Below are 13,981 nucleotides of genomic sequence, written 5' to 3'. Positions count from 1 at the left end.
AAATCCCAGGATCTACAACCAAGAATACTTCATCCAGCAAAGCTATCCTTTAGAGTTGAAGGACAAATAAAGAGCTCCCCAGACAAAAATAAGCTAAAGGAATTTACCAACACTAAGCCAGTATTACAGGAAATGTTGGAGGGATTTGTTTAAGAAGAAAAAACATTTATCAAAAACAGGAGTAAAGAATGGTAACAACTACATTCCTATCAATAAGTACCTCAAATGGAAAAGAATTTAGGTGCTCCAACCAAAAGATAGAGTAAATGAATGGATAAGAAAACAAGACCCCTACATGCTGCCTACAAGAAACTCACTTCAGATTAAAAAACACACGGACTAAAAGGAAGGAGATGGAAATATATATTGCCTTGATGGACCTAGAAGGTATTTAAATCAGATAGAGAAAAATAAATACCATATGATTTCACTTACATGCGAATCTAAGGAACAAAAAAAACTAATTAAAAACAGACCCACAAATGTAGTGGACAATTTGGTGACGGACAGAGGGAGTTGGGAGAATGGGGTGAAGGGTTAAAGAAGTACAAAATAGTAGCTGATGGATGGTCACGGGGATGGGGAGCATGGCAGAGGGAGTGCAGTTAGCATTAATATGTTGGCTAGGTGGAGGGCCAGGGGAAGGAGGGAGCGATTGGGGGGATCGTTTTATGAACTATATGTCTAACCAATGTGCTGTATACTTTAAACTAATTTAAAAATTTTTTGACAGAAAAAATAATAGTTGTATCATATTTTCTATGATAAATTTTCTATGATAAATAACTATTATAAATAGTTATATCATATAACTATTATTATAATAATAGTTATATCATATTATAGGACATTTTCATATATCTTGTTCTTCTCAGAACTCAAGTAGGCATTTCCATTTTAAAGATAAGAAAATGAGAGATCAGAAATTAGGTTATACAGAGTAGAAGTAGGACTCAAATCCTAGTTCCTGTTCTCTTTGTTATTAATATAAGACCCTATGAGTAATCCCTATGGTATAGTTTCATTTAAATGGCTAATTTTTAAAAGAATAAAATCACATATATTTATATTTGTATACAGATGTTAATTTGGTACTATAAAACACAAGAACAACTAGCTTTAATTATCTTGGAACTGACAACATAAACAATAAGATATTTACCAGATTACTTAAGATATTTGTCACTGGAATCTTGAGATCCTGATATAAAAATCTCAGATCATAGTAATTTATAATCATGGATAAGTGCCCCAAAATACGAAGGTATTAATTCCTTTTTAACCAAGTAAGAAAATGAAAAAAAGACATTGATGTTTAGCAGATGACTTTTTATATGGCAAACACTCAATGAGTTATTTACTTGTTTTTCTATTCCTTTTAAAAGGAAATAGAGACCATTAATCTCACTAGCATGGAAGATATACAGTCGTCTACCAATTTCGACTCCTCTGTAAATGTACCATGTGCACAAATGTCACTTTAATACTTACGGTGTAGTTTTTGGGATTGATCTTAACACCAGCTTTGGCACCCCCAAATGGCACATCTGAAATAGAAGGCTGAAAGTTGTTATTCCATATAAAGGTTAACAAAATTAAGACAACAACACTATGTTAATATCACAAAAATGTGGGATGCTTTAAGCTTCAATTTCAGAAAATTCATGCAATAAACTCATACTGACCTCTTCTGAAATATTGTACTTCAAAATTCTAGTGAACAGATGTGATAAGCCTAGGCAAGTTACAATGCATATTTAATCAGTGTACTTTACTACTTCTAAAAGTTAACAGCATATTTAATTTCCTTCTATGATTTGGTCTTATTTACAGAGCATAAAAGGGGCTTTAAACAAAGATCTATGCTTAGAGAAGATGTAATTAGTTGCTATAAAAAGTTCCCCATTTAAAAAGACTTAATCTTAAGACAAATTGAAAAATGATGTAAGCCTTAAACAGTGCAACTTAAAAAAAATCAGTTCTGACAAAGTCTATTTCTCTAACATCTGAAAAATAATCTTGTATGTAAACATATTTCCCCAGAGTAGAAACAAAGGTCACTTACTTACCAACCACTGCACACTTATATGTCATCAGAGAAGCCAAAGCTTTTACTTCATCTACACTCACATCAGTGCTGTAACGAATACCTGGTGGTGTTTAAATAAAAATGGGGTGGGGGGGAGTGGTGGTTAGAAAGAAGGGGATGTATTTAGAACATGTTTCTGACAGGTTACAAATATGCCACAAATTAAATATCCTCACATTTTGATGAAAAGGCAATATGAAAGCTCAAAAGGAAAATAAATAAACACCTAGAAAGAGCTACAGAATGAATACTGAATTTGATTTTAAGTATTCTGAGAGCTAAGAGAAAAAGACTGGTGTTGAAGTCCAGTTTTTGCTTTCTGTAGATATGGAGTAGGGTATGCGAGCATCAAACAGAATTCCTGGGGATTTAGAGAGGAATAAGAACTAGTTTTGTCCTTCAGGGACTTACGACCCCATGGGGAGTAATAGTAACCATGATTTCACAAGACAATTACCTTCAAATGAATGGTTTTTACACTTTTATAAGGGCAACTAACTTGGCGAAGGCTTTTTTAGTTTCTTTTACTTTTTGGTTTGGGTGATTTAGTGGCAGAGAGTTTAAGACTTTTGCTTTCTTATAACATAGATATAGGCAAATGGACAGTCAACAGGATCTGACAGATTCAACTTGGATATCGGCTATCTAAATAGAGGTTTTGGCTTTAAACAGGTATACCGAGAGGTCCTCCCATTACTATCCTCACCTATTGCTAGCCTCTTTTAACCAAGAGATAAAAGCTGAGAAAGTCATCTCTCCTTGGAGATGAGCAATTCTCTTCACTTTTTCTGCAAGGATAGGAGGTGGTCAAGCAGATAGGCAACTCTGAGTCTTTTATCTGAGAATTTTATCTATTGTGTATATGATTATAAAGAGCAAATTCTGAAGCTGAACTTATTTTTTTGGCCTACTGGAAAAACAAAACAATTATATTTAGAAAACTGAGCTCTTAGAACAACTACATCTTACATATAATGGGCTCTTAGAATATATGTGGAGTAAATTTATTTGTTATTAAAAGTTTAGGAATGAGAAATGATCATTATTTTTTAGCATATAGAAATTCTGTACAGTTTGCTTCCTTATCCATTTTGTTCAGGTCTGTTAAAAACTTTCTTCAATTGTCCGATGCACTTGAGCTCCAAAAGAAGGCCTATCGTTCTACTGGGCTTAGGCCAGGTGACCCCATTTTACTTCCCCCAGGCTTGACCACTATGCTATCATCAAGTTCTCCCTGACTACTGAGTCATCCACGAAGAAGATAGAAGACAATATACTTGTGTTCATTGTGGATATCAAGGCCAATAAGCACCAGATCAAACAGGCTGTGAAGCTCTATGAAATGACATGGCCAAAGTCAACACCCTGATCAGGCCTGATGGAGAGAAGATGGCATATGTTCGGCTGGCTCCTAACTATGATGCTTTGGATGTTGCCAACAAAACTGGGATCATCTAAACTGAGTCCAGCTAGTTAATTCTAAATACAATAAATTTTCACTGAAAGAAACAAACAAATGAACAAATTTTCTTCATTTCCAGAAGCCATCCCTGAACACCCTACTTAAAATAGCACCTTTTCCTCACCCCACTTTCTAGCCCCTTCTACCTTATTTAATGTTTTACCACTCATTTTTTTACATACTTGTTTCCTGTCTGGCTTTCCACCATGAAGACACACTTTGTTTTGTTTACTGCTTTAATTCCTGGTGCCTAAGATTAATCTTTTCCATAAACATGTAAAGTTCTACACAATTCATCAAAAGTGTCTATACATATGAAAGGACTATAAAGTACTAAAGAGCAAAAGTGCAAGGACCTAAAAAGTACTCCATAGAAAAACAAAATAAAATTTGTAAGTAATATTAAGACCAAGCATTGATATCTTTAAACAAAATGCAAAACTATGTTAGGCCAAGGCTGTGGGTGCGATGCAGTGTCCAGTACTTCCTAACCAGTGACCCTGGCCCAGTAGCATCTGCTGTTGGTGTCTGTGCTTGCTCACCTGGGGAGGTGCAAACACTGCTTTCTTAGGCTTCATGTCAGAATTGCATGGGACAATGCATGTGAGGTTGCTGGTACAATGTCTGCAAATGGCCAATACTTCAATTTCAACTCTTATGATTGCTATTAAAAGTAATACAAACTAGTGGCAAATAAATTTATTTCTTAAAAGTCTCAATTAATAAGAATTTAAACGAACAGCTTAATGTAACTTGATTTCACTACTTCTCAAGATAAATTCATGGGGATAGTAAAATAGTTTACTATTAATCAGTATTCCTCCTATTACATGTAAAGCATGTTTTTCATTTACTTTTTAAGAGTTCATAGAAATAGTCACTATTTTAATTTTTCCTGTTTCCTTACGTGGAGGAAAAAGTTACTTTGCCTTACCCAGTGCTTACAAGTAATGCATTCAGTGGGAAACTAAAAAATGTCTTGAAATAGTAATAATCATAAATCAGATAGTAATCTTAATACTACAGGTATTCTCTGCTTTTTGAGTTACGTCACTCCACTTTTATGAAAGACCTACGTTAGTACCTATTTACGCTAACCAAAAGAAATCTGAAGAGATTTTCACTTTTATGAAAAATCAGCGTCTGTTATGCAGTGAGCTGTACCCTGAGCAACAGGAGCAGCACTGTTTTTATATGTTAGGGTTATTTTAGGTTTTATATGTTATTTGGTATGATTTGGTAAGTTATCTTTTGGGGAGTTAGGGTATGCTCAAACATTTTCCATACAAACTAATGGTAATTGCTTCTTCACTTTACATCATTTTGACTTAGGAAAGTTTTCATAGGAACACTCTACTGAATAGTGGAGAAAACTGGTGTTTTAAGACGTACATGCTAATTAGAATCCAGACCCTTCCGTTTATAATACAATGTAAATGTCTAGTTTCTGCAAAAGTCCTAGGATAATGAGTCAGAAACTGCACGTATGAAAAAAAACATGTTTCCACTGGATAGAACCCTGGAATTCCTGTTTGTAAAGCAAAAATTTCTTTCTTAGCCGCACCCATTTAGAACGCTCAACAGCCAGCCAAGACTCAGAAGTTGCATAAATTACCTTACACCACAGGCATTTTCTGCGGGCTATGAACCAATGAACTAATGAATGGAGGCAGGGAGGCACTATAAGGAAAGTCAGGGGAACAAGGGCTGGAGCAGATAAGGGTGGGGGCCTAGAGGGGGTCAGAAGCAAATACAGGTTAAGGTGGTATAGCCTGGGCTAAAGAAGAAACACATTTTCATTTTAACTTTCTAACTAATCACCAACATTACTTCTGGAAGTTGGCAGATATACTACTTAGTATAGGGTTACTTAAATTGTTAATTAGAAAAGCAGAAAATCTTAAAGTACTCTCATAAGTAAAATACTCCATTGCAATACTTGAGACAAAACAAACTTCAGTAATAAAGGAGTTACCACACCCAGAGAAAGCTAGTTGCTCTTCCTCTTCTGGGATTGGAAACCAAAGATAATTACTAAAAATATACTGTCGCCTGAAAATTCTCAACCACTTTCTAACGGCTACTAAGAATATGACTGCAAAAAGAGGCTATGCTCTACTAAATTTGAAAATTCAGTAGATTAGAAGAAATTAGCAGAATTGGAGCACCAAAGGACAAAATCATGTAATAAATACTTCAAAGTTCTCAAAGAAAGGGAAAACTTAGCATTTTTGAATGCCTATTTTAATACTTGATTTGAAGACAAAGTTGTTTGATAATGCCAAATAACAGTAAGACACAGACACATACAGGAAAACCAGAAAATCTTTAAATGTTTTAAAGCAAAATGAAGGAGGATCATATTGGCAGTCTGAATATTCTCACTTTTTATAAAACCAAGCCTTTCCTCCTTTACGGTGGGATGGGCAGTGGCAGAGAAGGCTAAAGATGAACAGGACCATTGGGTATCGGATGGACACACATGGACAGAAACTAAAAGCAACGAAAATTTTATTTTAGAAATGAAGTAAATTATAGTTTTTTTGGGGGGGGTATCCTAAAGTCTTAGAGCACTATCTGTTAGCTTCTGTTGACACTAGCATACTATAGTTTGCGAAGAAATCAACCAAGTCTTTGAACAACAGTGCTGGCAGGTGTAAGAGATTCATAGAATGGAGGAACTTTGAATAAAAAATCTGGCTAAATTAGCAAGTGATGGGGTGATAACACAGCTATGGACCAAAAGACATATCCTTAGAAATGAGTCAAAATCAAGGACCACATTCTCATGGGCTGACAGAGTAATCTGTGCTTTCAGTTCATCGAAACCAAAAACACCACACATGAAAATGTTTATTATTTATCAAACTTGGTAAAGTTGTGGGGAGGGGCTGCAGATAGATTTAAGTACTTACTACAATGGGAACTTTGAAATCATCCCTTTTATTCAAGAGAAATTAACTTACTATTTCATTATTTTGAGCTAACTGGTATCCAGATGTTTCAAAAGAACATTAATGAAATGCAGACATCTGCAAACTATACACAGCACAAAGCATTTCTCTGCCTCTTAATTAACAAAGATATTCCTTACTATCCTCAAGAGTCTAACAATTGGGGTATATTAAGTTTTTATAGGAGAAATAAAAATCAAAAGCAAAAAACTAGCCGAAGTTGCTGTGGTGATGAAGAAAACACACCAGCTCAAAAATGTCAGTGAAAACCACAACTGAGTAGCTTGAATTTGCTTATTTTTTTTTTCCGTTTGCTAGCTGACTCAAAACCAGAAACACAAAAAAAGCTCCTAGCAACTAAGTCACCGTTGTTTCTAATGATGAATCATTAAACACATTCATGAAAATTCAAATGGTTTTTAAAATTACCTGAACCTAGATCTTTTAATAGGGTTTGATTTATTCATCAGAAATCCAATTTCCAACTGTATTCTCTCACTTTTCAGAGACTATTTCTTCTGTAATCGAGAACTCTACCATAAGCTTAGAACCCCCAGGGAAGCAAAAAATGTCTTAGAACTCCTAAAATTCATGCAGGAACACTCTTGCCATTTATTCAGTAGGATCTATTTTCTCACTTAATACTAATGTAAATTTGTAACTAATGTAATAGAACAACACAACATAATTAAAAATGAGGAAAGGCAAAGACACAGTGAGGAACTAGTACCTATCAGCAAGTAACGACCCTGTAAAATACTAGATGTCTCAGATAAAAACTCATCCAGCACTGGGAATGAGCATTTAGTATAGGAGCTAAGCAAAATCATACCTTTTGACAGTCACCATATACTATGTTAAGAAGATTGGAAAACAAACACTTAAGTGTTTTAACTCATTATCAAAATCTTTACTTTAAGCAGTTTGAAGAGACAAACTTAAAATCTCTGGAAAACAAATGTTTAACTGATATTTGAAAAATGCAATAAAAGTATTTCATTTCATTAAGAAATTTAAAATTATATAACATGTACGTTTTCATCAAAATTTAAATACAGAAAAAGCCGAAGTCTCCTCTGATTACCATTTGTGACTCCAAACCTCCTTGGGGTGACATTTTTAGCAACTTAAATGTATTTATGTATCCTTCCAAATCATTTCTCTGCATTTATATATATATATATATACATATCTATAGAACATATAGCTTTGTTTTGTGCTTGAGTATTTAACTTATTGCCCGATGAATGGAAGAAAGAATACACATTTAAAAGAGAATCTTGACAAGTTTTTAATAAGATTCCTTATTCTGATGATTCTAGCAGCAAACTTAGTCACACTATACCAAACAGGTTTTGGAAATGATGCTAGTTAAAACTGATGAATATGAAGCTGGATGACATTTAGCTTAAGATTAACAGTAACTTGCTATAAAAAGGTTCAAAGGGGGTAAAAGCTTGAAATTTCAGATATCCAGTTTCATACAAATTATTTACAAGTCCAGGTGGTATTTGAGACGGATCTTAAGAGAGGAAGAGAAGAATTATAGGGAGACAGGAGACAAGATATGGATAGGCACCACCGGTAGAGGCTGTGCTTTGCAAAGGTAAGATTGTGAATGTATATGCCTGTAATTCCAATTTTCCTAAGATCATTTTAAACCATATTTCCCTTATTTTCAAACCCATTCCTCTTTCCTAATAACAGTTTTCTGTCCCTGATACTGTTTTTTTTTCTCTACCAGTGTCTTAGGCTAGAAATTTGAGTTATCTTGTGGTTCTTCATTCTATATATCCTACCTGTTCAGTAATACTATCCTTTTTTTCGAAATTTTATCTGTTTTTTACTTTCCATTTCCTGTGCTATCACCTATCACTTCATTCTCAGTTCCACTGCTGTATAGCTTTCTGTGCCCTCCTAGGCTTATCATTATCCATATAACAAACCTCAAAGGAGAACTGTTTCTGCTCATGCACTTCTGATACCAAATCTGTGGGTTTTCAACACGAAACAATTCTCCGGTTCTCTGAGAATACCAACTGGATGTCCTGTAATTTAATTAAATTCTGACACTGACACCCGAAGTTAGTGAAGACCCCATGGGGCTCTGTCCCACAAGACTTCTCTCTATTTCTGTCACAAGTATGTGGTGCCCACACTTCTGTCCAACTTGGCTACAAATTAGAGGCTCTCACAACTCTCTCCTCAGGTTTGATAATTTGCTATAATGGCTCACAGAAGTCAGGGAAACACTACTTATGTTTACCAGTTTATTATAAGGGTTCTGAGTGTGGGAGCTTCTGTCTCTGAGAAGTTGGGGCACACCATTCTCCTGGTACATGAATGCATACGGGGAAGCTCTCCAAACCCAGTAGCTTAGGCATTTTTAGGAGGGTCTTTCACATAGGCATGATTATTAACTCACTCTAGTGTACCTCTCCCCTTCCTGGATCATAGGGGGTTGAAAGTTCCAAGCCTCTAATCATGGCTTTGTCTTTCGGGTGGCTAACCGCCATCTTGAAGCTATCTAGAAGTCAATCAAGAGTTGTCTTTAGGTCCATACCTCAAGATGAAATCATGCTAAGCGAAATAAACCAGACCGAAAAAGTTGAAAATCACATGATATCACTTATATGTGGGATATAAACCTAAAAGCAACAAATGAACAGGACAAACAGAGGCTCATGGACATGGGCTATAGACTCGTGGTTACCAGAGGATAGGGGATGGAGAGAGGGAGGAGGTAGACGGGGTAAAGAGGGGTTAAATATGTGGTGACAGAAAGAAATCTAACTATGGGAGGTGAATACACAATGTAAATATATATATGCTTACTGTTAAAGTGTAAAGCTGAAACTTACTGGATTTCTTAACCAATGTCACCATTAAAAAAAAAAAAAGATTGTCTCATGTCAAAACATGTTCCTATCACCCAGGAAATTCCAAGAGATCTAAGAACTCTGTGTAAGATGCTCCTACTAACCCCTACAACTCAGGAAATTACAAGGGTTTTATGAGCTCTGTGTCAGGAACTGGAGTCAAAACCAAATAGTTAAACAAAAGATGCACCTAGCACTCCTATTACTCAGAAATTACAAGGATTTTAGCTCTGTGTTAGAAGGGAAAGGGAGGCACAGGAGGCCAAATAAATATTTATCATGTCACAACCTTAATTCTCACTATTTACAAATACACAGTCTGTCCCCATGACCCCATCATACATAGTTCCACCTCTTACCTGAGCTGAAGCCACCCCTCTACTTCTCTTTTAAATGACCTTTCCCCTATTTAACTCCTATACAGCTTTACCTACTTCTTCCAGCTGTCTCTTCCTGGTACCCTCTTTGAACTCTTTTTGCAGCAACACATTGTTTGGTGTGCTTTCAACTTGTCACTTATTGACAGTTTCTGGGAAAGGAAAATGTGGAAACAGAATACTGTGAGCTTAAAGTAAAGAGAGACTGATGCAGTGCAGAAGAGATTTTGGATTCTACTCTATTTTAGGGAAATCAATGAAAAACCATTTAAAAAAAAAATCAGCTTTGGGTTTACTTTTAACTCTTTTAGGGACAATCTCTCAGCACAGAGCACAGTACCTGACACAGAGAAGGCAATTAAAAAACATGCAGTGAACACATTAACTATCAGAAATCCCCATGAACTAAGGAACGTTCTTTAAGCATAAAGTTGAAAACCTCTTGTCTACAAGGGATGGAAAAAATTGATTTATCTGGAATATAGTCTATAGCTTGTAATGAACATAGTCCTTATTCAGTAAAGACTCAATATGGGTACAATTTACACTTAATTATTCCTTTGTTTCTCTTAGTAAAAGTAATTAAAAAGAGTTCATTTAAATCCTAAGGCCCAATATGTACAAAATGCTTTCTAAAAAGCCTATGTTGACATATTTGTGAAAGTGATAAACAGCAAAAGGAATATTACTGACAACTTCTATAATTTTCATTTGTCTTATGTTCAGATTTTCTTCTAGCCAAGAAGCAATTCAGAAAAATTAAGTCTCTCAGAGTTTTTCCAAGAATAATGAAGAGGAATAATAGCAATTTTTGATAAAGACTTTTTTTTTTTTTTTTTTTTTGCCAGAAGAGCCTTGAATTTGAGGAAAAATCTTTTATTTTGTTGTTTTATTTCTATGTTGTTTTTAGTGAACTCAGCCAAATCCTATATAGCTGTAAGGCCATTCATGTTGTGTTTTTTTAAAATTTTTTTTATTAGTTTCAAGTATACAGTACATTGGTTAGACAGTTAAATATTTTATAAAACGATCCCACTAATTGCTCTTTCTCTCCTCTGGCTCTCTGCCTAGCCATTACATTAATGCAGACTGCATTCCCATGCTGTGCTCCCCATACCCATCTATCGACTACTAATTTGTACTTCTTTAACCCTTCACTCCATTCTCCTAGACCCTCAACCCCCCTCCCCTCTGGCCGTCATCAGATTGTCCTCTATATTTGAGTGTTTTTGATGTTTGTTTTTTTTTGTTCCTTAGATTCTGCATATAAGTGGAATTATGTGGCATTTATCTCTGTCTTATTTCACTCAGCATAATAACCTCTAGGTCCATCCATGTCATTGCAAATGATAGGATTTCATTTTTTTTTAAATGGCTGAGTAATATTCCATTGTATATATGAACCATAACTTCTTTATCCATTCGTCTGTTGATGGGCATTTAGGTTGCTTCCATTATCTTGGCTATTGTAAATTGTGCTGCCATGAACATAGGGGTGTATAGAACTTTACCAATTATTGTTTTGGTTTTCTTTGGATAAATATACAGAAGTGCAATTGCTGAGTCAAAAGGCATATCTATTTTTAATTTTTTGAGAAACCTCTAAATTGTTTTCCACAATGGCTGTACCAATTTCCAATGCCACCAACAGTGTATGAGTTCCCTTTTCTCCACATCCTCCCCAACACTTGTTCTGTGATTTACTGAAGATAGACATTCTGATAGGTGTGAGGTGATATCTCACTGTTTTTAATTTGCATTTCTCTGATTAGAGACCTTGAGCATCTTTTCATGTCTATTGGTCATCTGTATTTCCTTAATTAAGACTTCTTAGTTTTTAAGAAAGAACCACTCAAAAGAAAGTCATTTAAAAATTATCCCATTGAAACTCTTAAAGATACATGTAGCAACACTTTTGTAGAGAAATGTTGTTCTTGCTACACATTAAACATTTAACACCAAAGCTTTTCAAACCTCTTTAAATGGAAAACTCTCTTTAAAATGTGATTTCAGTGACTAATTAGCATGGGCCTCTAAAGATGTCATCTATGAATGAGTTTTATATGCACAGTTGTTTGAATATGGATTTACTTACTGGGAAGAAGGTAGGACTTCTAATGCTTTTAACAAATTTCAAATGATCCAGTGTTAGGAATCATTGTGTCAATGGCATGACTTGGTTCTCAATCAATGCTTACCCCAATACACAATTTGTAACTTTTTACATGAGTAAATTCCAGACAATGATAATTGAGAAAGTGGGTGAAATCAAATGACTGGAGTCTGAACCCCAACTCCACTGCTTACTAGCTATGTAACCTTGCCAAAGGAGACTACACTCTTCAGCCTTAGTATCCACATTGAAAATCGGGGACAACAGTGTATTTCATGAGGTTGTTATGAGAAATAAAAGCAATGATGCATGAAAAGCTCTTAGCAAAACGTCTGGTGTACACATAGAGCTCCATAAATATTAGCTATCATTGATACTGCTTGCTTTGTGAAGGCAGAATCTCCCAGATACCACTGCTTTTCTGAAAGGTAATGAAAAAGGTCAGAGCAGCCCTCTCCCAGGTGGTTTTCTTGCTTTCCACAAACCCTTTCCTGCCTTTATCAACAGTATTTCACACATCAACACTTAAAGTCTTGATAGTGAGAACTTCCATCTGCATTAATTCTTGCCTTTGGAAAGGGGAAAATATTAATTATTAATTAACCTGGATAGCTAGCTCAGTTTTAGATAACGGTTTTGGATTTAAGATCGTTCATCATTTTGCGAGGAAGAATTGGAGGTAGAGCCGCTTCACTTTTCATTTTGTAACTTTCATTGAATATTTGAATCATGTTATTTTAATTGGGGTTTGTTGCGTAGAGCAATCATGGGCCATATATGAATTGATATGCTACATTAAAATGGTATTAGTAGCTTTTTAGTATTTGTATTATGAAAACCTAATTATTATGCAAAATAGAAAAAGACAAAACTAGAAGTCGCATGTCAGAGACTATTATCTAGGAAATTTTCAACATCCAAGTTATTTTTAGTCTTTACTGGTTCTTGCTAGAACCCTCTGTATCTTTAACATAATTGGACGCCCCCCCCCAAAAGCCCGGTGCTAAACCCAATTTCTTCCCACTGTAAGTCAAAAAGTTCATATTCAATTTTCATTTCTTGTACTTAAAATTCCAACACTGCCCATTTTATTGGAGTTTAATACTGCTGCTTGTCCTCCAACTTTCAATGCTCCAATTCTCGTAAAGTGTGTACAGTGCATAATGAATTAGCAGTGTTTGCCTTCGTGCACAAGGAGGTTTTACAGGGAAAAAGGGAAAGCAAACTAGCTAGATGGATTCACACAAAGAGGCAGTAAGACAGAATGACAATCTGATATAGGTCTTCACTATTAGCTTCTCCTTCCTTAGCATATTTGGTACTCGAGGGGAAGGTGTTTACAGCTTCTATCCCCACTCCCCATTTTTTTTTCTGAAATAAAAAGGCCTTTATAATAGTGACACAGTTCCATATTTAACTAAAAAGTATTAAAAACAACAACCGTAGCAACAACAATAACAATGAAAACTTCAGGGCCAAGGGCTAGAAGACACACAAATTATCTAACTGAACTTTCAGATTGAGTTAATCCTAAATTTACCTACAAAGTCTACATTTTAAATCTTGTAGCAGATGCAGACACACTCTCGCACTTTATAAACTATTAGAAAGTGTGAGTTCATTCAAAATTACCCAAGTTTTGATGGTTGTCAATTCAGCATAGGGAAGTCAGAAACTTTTCAGTGAAGGCAATATCAGTATTTTCTGCAGTCTTCCCCGAAGTACTTCCATTCACCACACAATTACATCCCAGAGAATGAGGGGGACTAATACTGCATTGTCTTCAAGATTCTGCTGTCTCTCCTGCCCTCCACCCCTGCATCCTGTTGCTCAAAGAAAAGAACAAAGGACTGTCTACCTCCCACTGTTTCCTTTTTGCATTTTTGCTCTTAAAATCAAGTCAATGGGTTAACACTCCCCCCCCCCATTATTTGTAGTTAATTGCTATTATCAATCTGTACTTTCCTCTTGAATGATTTTTAAATTATAAACTTTCTTCTAAAAAGTTAGTCTGGTCTCAGCCAGAACCACAGCCAATTAAATACATAATTTACTCTGAGAAAGTTAACAGGAACAATCATGGATGTTTTCAAACACACATAAGGAC

General features: G+C 35.3%; 1 protein-coding gene across 1 annotated transcript in view; it reads right to left on the bottom strand.

Annotated features, from left to right (window-relative positions):
- The window catches only part of GLUD1 (glutamate dehydrogenase 1), a 36,862-nt gene that overhangs the window by 19,368 nt on the left and 3,513 nt on the right, over positions 1–13,981 (bottom strand). Inside the window, exons 3-4 of the mRNA XM_015592262.2 lie at positions 2,070–2,150; positions 1,492–1,547 (exon numbers count right to left, since the gene is read on the bottom strand). Coding sequence (XP_015447748.2) covers positions 1,492–1,547; positions 2,070–2,150 — 137 coding nt within the window. The remainder of the gene's footprint in view (positions 1–1,491; positions 1,548–2,069; positions 2,151–13,981) is intronic.

The sequence above is a fragment of the Pteropus alecto genome, unplaced genomic scaffold, assembly GCF_000325575.1.
Source record: "Pteropus alecto unplaced genomic scaffold, ASM32557v1 scaffold155, whole genome shotgun sequence".
NCBI lineage: Eukaryota > Metazoa > Chordata > Mammalia > Chiroptera > Pteropodidae > Pteropus > Pteropus alecto.
The sequence above is the reverse complement of the archived record's forward strand: the minus strand, read 5'-3'. Positions and strand labels throughout refer to the sequence as shown.